At 43.6% G+C, this 13,813-nt stretch overlaps 1 protein-coding gene across 1 annotated transcript; it reads right to left on the bottom strand.

Moving 5' to 3' along the window:
- Positions 1-545: 545 nt before the first annotated feature.
- epha2a (eph receptor A2 a) lies at positions 546-13,576 on the bottom strand. Its single transcript, XM_031848629.1, has 17 exons — positions 13,416-13,576; positions 12,553-12,620; positions 10,457-11,093; positions 6,522-6,677; positions 6,079-6,411; positions 5,443-5,570; positions 5,159-5,336; positions 4,949-5,051; positions 4,625-4,677; positions 4,401-4,526; positions 4,122-4,307; positions 3,951-4,012; positions 3,361-3,570; positions 3,014-3,163; positions 2,567-2,760; positions 2,029-2,184; positions 546-1,541 (listed from the first exon to the last, which is right to left on the bottom strand). The coding sequence occupies exons 1-17, from the start codon at positions 13,489-13,491 to the stop codon at positions 1,433-1,435; spliced, it is 2,925 nt and encodes a 974-aa protein (XP_031704489.1). The 5' UTR covers positions 13,492-13,576; the 3' UTR covers positions 546-1,432.
- Positions 13,577-13,813: the final 237 nt, after the last annotated feature.

Genomic DNA, 13,813 nt, shown 5'->3' with positions numbered 1-13,813 from the left:
CCAACTCGCTTGAGAGTGGTGTCAGAAGAAAGGCCTTTGGCAACTTATATTAGGAAAGTTTGTCGTGTTTTTGGCACAAGGTGTTAAGAGCTATGTGTGGCAGAACTGCATAGTTTGTTTCTGTGAGAGTGGTGTAATTAGGTCACGTCTACTGTTGACTGAACACATATATGAAAAGTGATTTTTTTATTTTGTTCAACATTTAGGCTTTAAGTATTTATAATAGTTTTTTTTACTGGCTGTCATTTCTGTACATCTTAAACAATATCAGTGTTTCTTATCACTGGTACTGTCCTAGTTTCACAATCGCATGCCAATAGTTACAAAGTACAGCTGTAGCCGGTCATTTTTAAGTTAATTTGGTCATAAACCGAATAATTGGACAAATTACATTTTTGACCAAATGATGGTGCTAGAAGTAAATTTGTGGGCTCACCAAAAGACTGAATGTCTGTAACAAATTTAATTGCAGTCCATTCAATATTTGACGAGACATTTCACCACAAAACACAAATATCAACCTGCTATTGGTGCTTGATGAAAAGTCGGGGGATGACCAAAGTCAGTAGGGTTCACCATAATAATATTAGTGACGTCTGTTCCAAAGTTCACAGCGATCCATCCAACGGTTGTTGAGATATTTCATTCTGGAAAAGTTTAAAACAAATACCTGTTGACTACATGAGTACAAGAAAGTGATCCAGTAACATAGAAACACAGATTTTATTTAAACACAAAAATACACTGCCTGGCAAATATGCACCAGATCAGTTATTCATCATGTAACAAATGCCATAAATACAAAATCAAATAAATATTAAATTAAAAAAAATGGACAGCTGTATTAAGACATTATGTAAACAAACAAGACTTGAGGAAAAAAATGCATCATGTGATACAGAGACCAACTACAAAACATAACAATGTGTGATTCTTTGCCCTGAGTGGAATTATAATTCCAAATTTAAAAGCAAGTCTGATTGATCATAAAATATGTAGAAAAACAAACAGATGTAAAGATCCAGAAACACTGGCAGGATAGAGTGAGTGCTTGGAAGAAAACGCCCTTAAATGGTAAAGAGCATTACATTTTTCAGTCGTTCAGTAATTACAAACCAAGCACTCTCACATTTTGCACTTACTCTTATAATTGTTTTATTTACTACATCACATAACTTATGTTTATGTTCAACATATAAAACATTTTTACATGAAGATAAATTATTTGTCTTCTGTTATCATAAAGTACTTAAGTGTTTTTGATCTCAGTCCTTTCCGAGTGGCTTGGAGGGTCCTCTTCAGTCACGCCACAAAGTAAACCCCCTGCAGTGTAGCTCAGTTTCATCTCCCCCCCCCCTCACTTCAGTCCTCCTCGTTCGTGAGTGAAATGGCGTGGTCGGTCAGTGCTCTTAGATGTGGAGGAATGCTTAGATCACACTGCAAACACGCTGAGGGAGCTGGTCTCATCTTTCAGACCCAGGATGCTGTATGCTATCCTTTTCATGTGGCCGGGCAGCCGCACTCCAATATTCCTGATGTCTCTGAAAGGACAAGATCAATGACACCGTTTTAAACACGCTAAAAACATTATGGACTCTGTTTTGCATAAAGAGACTACAGAGGTCCTTGTAAAGCACTGATTCTCACTGGGGAATATCTAAACTAATTAGAAAAAATATAAATTGTGTTCTTTTCGGAAAACAAAATGCACATATTGCATCTGAAAGCAATGCACACATGGTTTAAATAGATTGATTAAAGTACTGAATTAACAATTAACTGATAAAATGTTGGGCAGGACTGTGGCGCTGCATGAGATTAAAAAAGGCCACTGCTGTGGACGCTATGGCGGTGGAGAATGATAGGAATGACGTGGCAGAGTGAAGTATTTCAACATTCACAAACTGGCTGACAAATGTTCAAGCTGAGAGCTCAATACTTCCTCTGTGTTACTACAAAGCGTGGCCTGGTGCCAGATAAAATCAGCGCAGCACGGCTGAGCTGCACCTGTGCCATATGTGCACTTACTCATGCCTCAAGGCGAGCACCTGCTCCATGGTCGTGATCCCAGCGCGAGCAAAGCTTTCGTTGTACTGGTTCATTTTGATGGACTCCAGCCACTCGGGCACCGACCTGAACATGGTGCCGTCACAGCCGCTGGTGCTGGGCAGGCGGATGGACACGCTGCGAGGAACAGTGTAGATTTGGATTACTCATCATTTACTGCCACATTATGCTCACTGAGTACATGTGAGGATTTTACTGTCAACTCAATGCGGACAGTTTCCAGAGATGTTTCAATAATTTGTAATTTTCTAATGGCAAATACCAAGACTAATACAGCTCTAGTTAAAGAAAAAAGTTAGAGACATATCTTGGAATTGAAATGGAAGATGAATATTAGTTTCATCTACTTATTAACACACAACAAGGGTTTATAAATAGAGTCTAAGTTGTGTAATTCTCCACATAATTCATTATGCACCTGAGAGGATTAGTGTCTTTTATAGTTATTTTCATTTAGTCTCTTTTACTTTGTTACCAAATCATAAACTTCAATTCATACCGTGGATCAAAGTCAGCGATGGGTTTCAAAGACTCTGGGCTTCGGAGCAATTTGTCCAACATGTTGACAATGTCTGTGAAGCGAGGTCGTTTGGGGCGGTCCTGCTGCCAACACTGGAGCATGAGCTGGTAGATGGCGGATGGGCAGTCCATCGGAGCAGGAAGCCTGAAGGCCTCGTTGATGGCCTTCATGACCTGAGGAAGAGGGAAGGCAGCTCTTAGATCTAAAGTATATTTACGAGTGTGCTGACGGACAGTCTGGAAAAAGTGCTGTGTTCGTTTGTTGACATCAACAGCAAATTTGAAGACGATGGTGGGAAACTACTTTGGACGTCAGGCAACTTTCTACCGCCACCTACCCAGCAGACTCTCAGTGGTTATACACATTAAAGTTTGACCTACACAGGCTAAACCAATCCTTCATCTCAACCGCAAGAGGTGGACATACCTCATGGTTGCTCATGTCCCAGTAGGGCCGTTCTCCAAATGCCATGACTTCCCACATGACGATGCCGAAGCTCCACACGTCGCTGGCTGAAGTGAATTTCCTGTAAGCGATGGCCTCGGGGGCCGTCCAGCGGATGGGGATTTTACCTCCCTGACAGAAGAGAAACATGAACAAATCATGTTAAACGTGAGAAGGGAGTGGAAACACAAAGCGCTGAAAGACCAACACTTTAGATTGGACACTTGAGAGTGAAAATACCATTAGCAGTCTGGCATTCGTTACTAGAAAAAGAAAAGGTTGTTCTCTCAATGCTTTTAGGCTGTTAAATATGCAGCTGTTAGACTCACTCTCGTTGTGTAGGTGCCCTCAGCATCATCCTCCAGCACACGCGACAGCCCAAAATCAGACACTTTACACTCCAGGCAGCTGTTAACCAAGACGTTTCTTGCTGCCAGGTCCCGGTGGACGTAGCTCATGTCAGAGAGGTATTTCATGCCAGCAGCTATTCCACGCAGCATCCCCGCGAGCTGATATGATGGAATCTCTCCATCGCGGTCCTAAAGAAAAACAATACATCTATTAAATAACTCTTTCTTTTAAATAATTGTTACAAGATTTTTGTTCTGTCATAAATTACAGTCAAACACAATTTACTTTTTTTCGGCTTTTAACTTTATGTAATGTATTAAAGGAATAGTTTTGTACAATGTAAATAAATCAATACCACCACTTTAATATGATCCAATGTAAATAAATATACAGAAACACAATTCAAAGTTCCTTTGCACGATGACGCACAACGAAACGTATAAGATCGTTAAGCTCAAAACAGTTTGCTAATGTTTTAGTTTGCACCCTCAAGTTATATTAAGGACTAAAAAATATTAAATTTCAAGTCATGTGACCTTCCTGTTTGCAACAAAATGCATGTATCTACCTTCAGATATGTGTCAAGAGCTCCGTTCTCCATGTATTCTGTCACTATCATGGCATGCTTGACTGAAAATTAAAACAAAAACGTATGTTTAGTGAAAGCAAAGTATACAAGCAGTTGATACAAATGAGTTGAGAACGATTGTGTGACTTCTGTCTGAGGTTTTCGACTCACATTTGGTGACAACTCCCTCCAGGCGGATGATATTCGGGTGTGAGAACTGACCCATGATGCTGGCCTCGCTCAAGAAGTCCTGCCTCTGTTTCTCCGAGTACCCCGGCTTCAGCGTCTTGATCGCCACGGCCACCTCCCCTCGCTTGGGAGACTTCATCACGCCCCAAAACACCTCCCCAAACTCTCCTGATCGGCAGACGGACAAGCAGGAGGAAACGTTAGAAACTGCGCTCTGAGATTTCATTAAATGTAAGACAGGTGATAAAATAAAACACTTACCAACACCGATGACTTTCTGTTTGCTAATGGCAGTGGGGTCAATTTCTGTGACAAACTTCTGGATGGCGATGTTAGGGTCCTCATACGTGTGTGGATCAACATAAGTCTTCAGAGGCTTGAGTTGATCTATGGAGGAAATTATGACCAGAATAGTAGGCTGAATATTAACATAATTAACTATTATTATTAGTATTATTATTGCATGTACAGAATGGTTTTCTAACCTGATGAGAAGTAGGGATCTTCAGCTCCTCCCCTGCCGCGAGAGTTCAGTCTCCTGGAAGGAAAACACGAATAATCACTACAGGACTAAACAGAACATAGACTGGCTTTTTAGTAATTGCAGGTCAGTCTCTACTGAAAAAGACCAAAGCTGTGTTCAATAGCAGCACCAGCTATTACTGATAAGCTCTCCCTGAGCCGTCGTACCAGAAAATCTTTAATTTGCTCGAGCTTGTGGCACATAATCACAGTTTGCAGGTCTGTAGATAACATTTATCTGAATGACGCAGGCGTTGGATGTGGATAAGAAGCATGTTGTTACCAACCGTCTACGCAGCAGCAGGACGGCCACCACCACGAGCAGAATGATCGCTACTCCAACTACAGCTCCCATCACCATGGTGGAGTTGTTCTGGATCTGAGACTCAGCTGTGCAAATCACAGAAAAAAGACACATTTAGCAACTCAATATGTGAAATAAGAGGTTATACGGAGAGACTAGTTTCATCTGCTGTCGATTTGAAGGCTGCTGGTACCTAATGGTGAGGTAAGGAACTCGTGCTCCACACTGTAGCTGCCGGGGTTTCCTTCGGGACTCAGTGCCTGGACCCTGAACATGTAAGTAGTGTCTGGGGTGAGGTCAATAATCTGGACAGAACTTTTCTCCAAAATCAGGACTGTGTAGGTGGTCACATCACGCTCGCCCTCATCATCCTGCGAAAAGGAAAGTGGGTGGATTAGAAACATTTTGGAACAATTTACCGCCTCAACTTTGAACGAGGGGAGGGGAGACAAAAGAGCACAAAGCACTCCGTCTTACTTTTCTGCGGTACATAAGCTCGTAGCGGTGATTGATGTGGGCTGGAGGCCTGCGAGACAGAGTCCAGGACAGAGACAGGCTGGTGGGGCTGCGATCATCCAGATGGATCAACGTCACCTTTGGGGGATCTAACGGTCGGTGAGAGACAGAAAGCAAAATAATGGTTAGTGACTAATCACAGTCTTTGGAAATAAAAGCCTTTGGGATTGAGTGGGTCAGACTGAATTCCTCTTTGTGTAGTAAGCCCTTCTTTTTGTACAATGGTTTTCAGTAGCAAATACAATTTTACATGAAACAATGTCTAAATATCTAAATGTCTCAACATGTCCGTTTAGGGTTCTGGAGACAACAGATCATGTTTAAACAGCTCAAATAACATACTAAAAAATAGTTTTACCACCTTGATACTTTTCCTAATCTTATCAGAATTGCTTATAAACATAATTTTGAACAGATGACATGTTTCATAAGTCTGCTACAGAAAAATGTAAAAGTAATATTTCGCAATTTGGTATAATAACAGTTTATGGTCTCTTCTTTGCCAATTGTACATGTTCTGTTCTGTTTGGCAGTTGAGTTTAATGTTGGGATTAAATCAAAGCACAAAGAAAAGGCTTTTGGTGTGATCGGGCTCACCTGTGTAGTCCAGCGCGGTGGTGATGCTTGCGATGGGCCTGTCGGTACCGAACTGGGACACGCCGCTGTGAGCCTCGACAGTGAACGTGTAGTTCAGATGAGAATCCAGGTCACTAACGACGACCGTGGTGTCCTGCAGGTCTGTAGGACCTGGCTCGAAACGGATCGTCTCGCCACAGGGGACACACAGGGCCTCGTCGCAGTGCTCGCACACCACACTGTAGGTGAGGTCGCTGCGGCCCCCGGTCACCAGCGGTGGGCTCCAGGCCAGCTGCAGCCTGCCCTGTGCTGACAGGGTGGTGGAGGTCAGGTCACGAGGGGCACTGGGTGGATCTTGGGGAGGAAGTACAGGACACAGAACAGTCAGCCTGATATTCCTACCCTGCCTGTAATGAGCCAAAATGTGACTTTGTCAGTACTGTGACAGTGAGTGTGGTTGTTACCAGAGCAGGGTGACGTAGGAGTGTCTGAAGGGGAGCGGAAGAAACCTTCCTCACATTGACATTCGGTGGCGCCGGCTGCGGAGGGCTTGCTTTTATCAGGACAAACCTGACATAACTCGCTCGATACAGATGTCTTGAAGTAGCCTGGTTTGCATACTGTGAGAGAGAGAGAGAGAGAGAGAGAGCGAGAGAGAGAGAGAGAGAGAGGGTGTGTGTGTGTTTAAGGTTGACATTAGGAGTAACTGAAACAGACAAACACAGGAAGGGATGACTGATGTAAATGCAAACAATGAAGCCGTCTCTGTAACACCAGTCCGTTCCACCCGACAGGAAGCTTTTGTTGTGAGTAACCTATAATCACTGAGGCTTTGTATCCAGAGGAATGAAAAGGGATTTCCCTGACGATCTGCCTCTACTCGCCTTTTTCGCCTGAAGGCCTAATCTCAGGTCACACTGCCAGTGTCAACCGGATGACAGCAGAGCATTAAATCCGTCAGGTGATCTGATCTGCCTTTCCCCTGTGAACTCTCGGCTCATATTCTCTGGCAGATAACACTTGTGTTTTCGCCAAAGGAAACCCTGGACACTGCTGGAGAGTTGTGATGGACATTTCAGCACACGGATAAACAGTCTTCCAGGGCACGGGAGGTTAATGAACGTGCAGAGTGGACAGAAACCAGGACGCGGGAGCTGCAATTCAGTCTGAGGCTGATGTTTCCTCTCTTTCTTAGTTCCTTCCTTCCTTCCGCTAACCCCCCCGACACCAATCGCAAATTACAGCATCCAAGGTTCAACAGTTAGGAGGACGAGAGAATCAGGAAATAGGAAAAGCTGCTGGAGACGAGTATGATTTTCATTGTGTTTATGGAAACAGACATACATTCTGAGGTGATAAAGGGCTCCAGCACAGTAAAAAAGAAAAATTTAAAAGAATGGATCTTATGAAAGATCTCCTCTCCGCTTTCATTCTGCTGTCTCTGAAGGGAGGATGGCTTTCATCTGGCCCCTGTGCTGGTGGCCGTGAGAAGAGGTCGAGTGAACCCTGGATTAAAGACGCGGTCGCGTTACTTCACCATTCAGGCGGAAAGACCTTTGCACTCCAAGTATTGCCGCAGTGGAGGAGAAGGAGCAGGTTGAGTTTGAGTAGGAGGGATGAAGATGAATAGATGGATGGATGGGGGATGGGGGGGGGGGTAAAGGTCTGGAGCACCAACAGAAGTTCTCTCTGGGGAGTCACTCGGCGGCAGTGGGGGTGTAGCTGAGGTCTTTTCGCATAAGAAAAGGAGGCCAGCCCATTTCATCTTGAGCTGCAGCAGCAGGACCTCTGTCACGTACCAAAGAAACTCCAGCCCTATTCATCTATTGTCTGAGATTGGACAGAGTGGTGCCATAAATATGTTGGCTTACTCCTTATACAGCTCCCAAATGGCGGCATGTGTGCAATGTATGAACATAAACATTGTTAATGCAAACGTTTGGCAACGATGGGTTCTCATATTTACTTTGAATTAAAGTTGTTGCGTTGTTTTGTCAATCTAGGGAAAGGGTTGAAATACTGTTTTCATTTGATCCAAAACTTTAATTTTCCCCTCTTGAATGAATGAATAGTCCCATGCTCCTCTACGGCTACGACACACACGTGAAAAGGACTTAAGTTCCACTCCGGTGCATCTGTTAATTGAATCCGTTTTTTGCTCTTTGTGTCGACCCATTGTTCTAATGAGTGGGAACATGGATTAGGGAGCTCGTTGCGTGTGTTAACAACCGGATGAAAGAGCAAAGGGAGGCAAAGCGGGGCATGTCATTGGCTAACAGCTGTCCTGTTGCTCTACTAATCCTCCTGACTAAATTACACTCCACACCTAACTAAGCAGCCACCAAACTAACCACCCTCATGCACCAACTGTTGACTGACTCCCCACCCTCCGACTCCGTGGCGAGGACAGCCTTCTTATTTGTGTCAGTCAGCATTCCTCCTCATGTCGCTTTACTTCCTTTTCCCACAACAGTTGTGCTCTTCAGTGGAATGCACATGCAGGCCACGAGCCTTTAAGGATCTCACTTTCTCTTATAAAGTGGAAATAGGGCGTTGGAACAAACTACAACTTATTCACTGTGTTTGAACTTATTTAATAAAACGTGTTTCCTGCATCCTAATACTCAGGTCATCCTCCAGACTTTGGAATTACAGTTTTTTCCGAGTCATAAATATTTCCTGTCCTCCTCTGCCAACTTCCGTTTCAAGTGATCGGCTCAGAGTCCACCTCAAACCTCAAAGACTGAAACAATCTTCTGCCGTGACTCCCTCCCCGCATTCCTCTTTTTAATCACTTTTACAACCGCAGGACAATATTTACTCTATGACCCACTGCACTTATCTATCAAAAGGCATGTACGGCTGTGACTAACAATACAACTTCCAATAACTATTAATCTAGCAACTAATAGATTATTCATTCGGTCTATAAATGTCACTAAATAGTGAAAAATGCTTGTCACAATTTCCTAAATCTCGAGGTGACATCTTCAAATGTGTAGTTCAGTCCGACTAACAGCGCAAAAGCCAAAGATATTCAGCTTAGAGTGATATAAGACACAGAGAAGACAAACTATTGAAAGGTTGGAAACTATTTCTTTGCATTTTTAGTTGACAAAAGGACTTAAAGGATGAATCAACTGTCAAAAGAGTCGCTTACTGTTTCCTGTCTATTAACTAATGGCTTATTTCTTTAAGCTGGTGAGAATGATCTTCCGTCTCACAGGAATGAGTCTAAAAAGAGACCAAACTCAGTCAGTCAAGGTGCCTCGGACAGACCGCAGCCTGACTCAGTCTAACCTCCGGTAGGCGTGTCGGCCCCGGCCCTGTAATCTGTGGTTCCGGTCGCCTTAGCAACTGCCGCAAAACAAATACTTGAGGAGGAGAAGACGCAGCACTCAGGTAGTTATTCTGACACATTCACACGGTCCCTTCTTTTCGTCAATCAGTGCTGTAAGGTGACGCGAGGGTGAAAGAATTCCTTTCAGAAGTCCCTGCTGCACACTGTGCCCTTCCTCCCTCCTTTCTGTAGCCTCTCTCCTCCCTCCTTCCTCTCCTTTCTGTAGCCTCTCTCCTCCCTCCTTCCTCTCCTTTCCGTAGCCTCTCTCCTCCCACGTTTCCTCCAGACAGCCCAACACACCACACCCGAGGAAGACAAATTCCACACAGACAGGAGACCGTTCAATACGAACACCGCAGACATGTCCTTTACTGTAAATATCTACTTGTTTTTTTTAGATACTGCAAAGTTTTTGCATATTTTACCTTATTTTAGGTTGTCTTAGTTTTAACTATTTTCCAGCTTTACTTAGCTCTTCATACTGAGCAGTGACTTGTGGGACAATAGTGTCAAAAAGCTTTGAAATTTAGGACACACACATCATTAAATGTATGTGTATGTATGTATGAGTACACTTAGAAGTATGTAGTAATTGTGACACAGCTTCTTGAGCTGTACATTATCACCCTCAGCCATCGACATATCCATAAAACTGTGCCTCAGCCCGGCCCCATTCCTGCGTCCTGAGAAAAAAGGCAGTGGAAAGAATGTGCTGTTGGCCAACAGGTAGAGGGATGAGGCATCGACTGGAAGCTTTTTATCCCATATCACATGAAGCAATCTGTGGTTGCCATAAAATCGAAACAAAACAAACGGGTTTAGACATCTTGTCTGTTTCCTCCCTTCCCGATGCTCCACCTTCGCTATCGAACCCACTTCAACACAGATATGACGGAGTGTTTTTGTGATAGATTTCCAAACAAACTAGACGCAATTAACATTCCTCTGTGCTCATTCCTTACTACCAAAGTAGTGGTTGGAGGAGTTTAATTTACAACAACTCGCATGGCAACGCAAACACGCGCCTCAGTTGAGTGCGTGGCATACTTTAGTGCTTACCTTGGCAGGAGTCCCCGGTGGTTTCGTAGCCGGCGAGACACTGGCACTGACCCACGGGAACCACCCATTCACCATCAGCGGTGCAGTAGATACGTGGGGTGGCCTGACTAACGGCATTCTCCACACAGGCTCCCTCCACCTCCCTGAGAGCATCTGCCACCGTCTCCGGGAAGGCCGCCAAGCTCTGCACTGTGGCCGGGCATGTTTTGTAGTACACTCTGACAGACAGCAGAGCCACACAAGCGCCCATGTCCTGAAAAGCCAGGTAGAAGCCCTTTCGAGCCAGCGGCCCCACGGCCCTCGTCTCCGTGTTGACCTTCAGCACGCGGCCCCGCGTCACCTCGTCAGGAGCGATGGTGGCCACTTTGCGGAACTGACCTTTGCGGAAGTTGGTTCCTACGTCGGCATCGGCCTCCGAGATGAAAAGGTTGAAGGTTTCTTTGCAGGCGACAGAAGCGCCATCGAAAGTGTTGCAGTCTCGCACAATAAATCTGAGCTCCACAGAGACTCGGGTAGACCCCGGGCGCCGCTGGATGAATGTCGTGCGTAACCAGTTGTCCTGTTCGGTGGAGTCTATGCTACAAACGCTGTAGGTATAGAAAAGTGAGCCGTTCACCACCGACTGGACTATCTCCCACTGTAGAACAGAAAGAGATAAAGCAGCGGGATTAGTTTTAGGGGCAAAAGTCACTGTTACAAAGCTACAATAATGAAAGGAGAAAAACTCCTTTATTTATTTTGTCAGGGAATAAGTACAGGGTTCAGAGGCTTTGTTCTTGCAGAGAACCGGTTTTATAGATGAGACACCTCTTCTTTCATGCTGACTGAGAAGCTCATAAAGTGCAGAAGTGAGCTGGAGCTTTTTTTCCCACACATTAAGATTATTGGCCTGGACATGTGCCGTGCTCGCGACGTGTGTGGGTTTTCCACTGACACACGAGGGTGCATGTGTGCGAGATCCAGCAAATACTACTGAGACTACAAACCAACATTTATGGCAGTTAAATGAGTTTTATAAGCAAAGTGGCAGCAAAATTGCCTGCAATTAAGACTTTTTAAGAGAGGGACGCAATGACGAGCAGAAAGATTAAAAGCCTCCATACATCATTAAAGGTTAACACCTCATATGTTAGCACTATAGTGGGCTACTGCTGTGTTTCAAGAAACACATCAATGCTTAACTTAACCTGTTAGAAAAGAGAGGCAGACATATATATTTACACTATTTCAAGAAAGTTAAATTGCTACCATTCGAATAGAGCAGCACTCTATGAGGCATTAATACATCATTTCAGACAATTACTTGTAATTACTACCCAACTTCTATTGTCTACTGTTCAAATGTTCTGAAGCCAAGACCACACCTTGCAAATAGTCACTCCTGGTACAAATTTAAATACATTTTACAAGTGTGAGAAAGTCAGGATAGAACAAAGCGAAGTTTGATGGACAGGGGGAAATCCTATCTGAAGCCCTCAGATCTTTCGAGAACGTAAGAAGAAACTTTGCCCACACAGTGGAAGTAGCCATGTCCTGTTGCTTTTTTTAGCTGGAAAGCCACAGAACTATAGATAGAGGGATGGTTCTCCACACATGGACCATTCTTTCTTTCGCTTTTACTTATACGTCTTCCCACAACTGTACATATCAGCTCACTGCTCTTATCTCTAAATTCGGAGAGGAATCACAAGAAATTCTTAAAATTTTGTTCCTTGGTTCATTTCTGGAATTAAAACAACCTCCTGTGGTTGTGTTAAAAGCACGACGGCACAGTAAATTGAAATGTAGGTTGACCCTTGACATTTTAATGGCATTCATAAGTTCTTCATGAAAGGGTAGCGTTAACACAAGACTAGCTGAGCTCTGCCAAACCTTATCGAGCTGCCACTCATTCCATCTCTCCCAGAGAGCTTTTTTAGTGGACTGAACGAGCAGAAAGAGGTCTCGGTTATTGTTGCTAAATAGTATGCAAATCCTCACATCAACTTGTCTTCAGCTGCCCTTTTGAGTCGTTTGTTGTCTTACTCAGAGAGCGACGGTTTCAAGTCTTGAACCTGAAGTGTTAGAAAAATGCCTGTTGAGGTATAAATACTCACTCCGTTCTCATATGGCAACGTCAACCACCCCAACTCTGATCCTGAAGCTCTCATATCCAGCAATACTTCTACAGAGACAGACAGAAAAACATATTATGACATAGTTACAACAAGCACAGAAGCATCTGAGTTTTATATATATATATATATATATATATACACACCCTTTTGTCCTTGCTGTTAAATTAGAAAATGACTAGTTTGGACTGTACTGTGTGACTCTATTCAATTCTCTGCCTTGATCTCGTGGGGGGGGGGGGGGGTCATTATCTTTATGAGGGGCACATGCCACGCTTTGACGGTCTAATCTGGCATGTCGGTCTGATTCAGGACTTCATTGACCGTGTCCTCCAGGTCCAGGATACAGGACTAATAATGTCTGAGACAGGCGGAAGCAGTTAAATTACCATGACGAGAGAGCTACATGAATATGCGCCACACATGAAACAGGAAGTGGGACATGTTAAGGCATCTCACAGGTGACATGTAATCCTAAATTGACAAAAGGCCAGTAAAACAAATAGAAAGAAATATGAAATAAACTATTTTTTGTTATTACAAATATTTAATTCCATCTTTTCGATCATTCAAACTATGATCGAAATGATCTAAACTAATTAAAACAAGGTTCAAATGGTAAATGTATATTTTCAAAAGAGGCATTCACCACACTATATTATGTTTTATACACTTAATGAAAAACAAAAGTAGAACATAAAGTCCTATACGTTAGCACTTTAAACCTACATTTACATACTTAAGTTAACACTTAAGGCTATCAAATTCCAACCTCCTGACTCACGATGTCCGGTAAAGCTCGGCTATACACTTATTTATTTTTACACAACGCGTGAAAAACTTACGTTCTTTGGACTGGAGGCTGATAAACACTTGGTTGATGAATAAAAAGAAGAACAAGTTGACCCGATGGAGCTCCATGATTCCGCACAACTTTTAATAAAGCCGTGGTTTGAAGTCTCCAAAGCCTCGCTGCTCTCCTCCGTCTGTCCCACTGGCTCCACTTCTCCAAATACTTCACTCCACCGGCTCAGTGAGCACGAGCCCGCAGACCATTGAGAAACAGGTGGCGTCATCGCTCCGCCCCGCCCCAAGCTTTGGAATGCTGAAGTTCTCCAAATATGGTAATATAGGGGCGGGGCCAAGACGGTTTAACCGCACCTGTTTCATTGAGAAGGATGAAGGCCCTCATAAACTGCACTTTCATTTTATTGATTTTAAAGTGTTTGTTAAATGGATAATT

This window comes from Anarrhichthys ocellatus, unplaced genomic scaffold, assembly GCF_004355925.1.
Source record: "Anarrhichthys ocellatus isolate YVR2014 unplaced genomic scaffold, GSC_Weel_1.0 scaffold1, whole genome shotgun sequence".
NCBI classification, from domain to species: domain Eukaryota; kingdom Metazoa; phylum Chordata; class Actinopteri; order Perciformes; family Anarhichadidae; genus Anarrhichthys; species Anarrhichthys ocellatus.
This window is presented reverse-complemented; position numbering and strand designations above follow the sequence as displayed.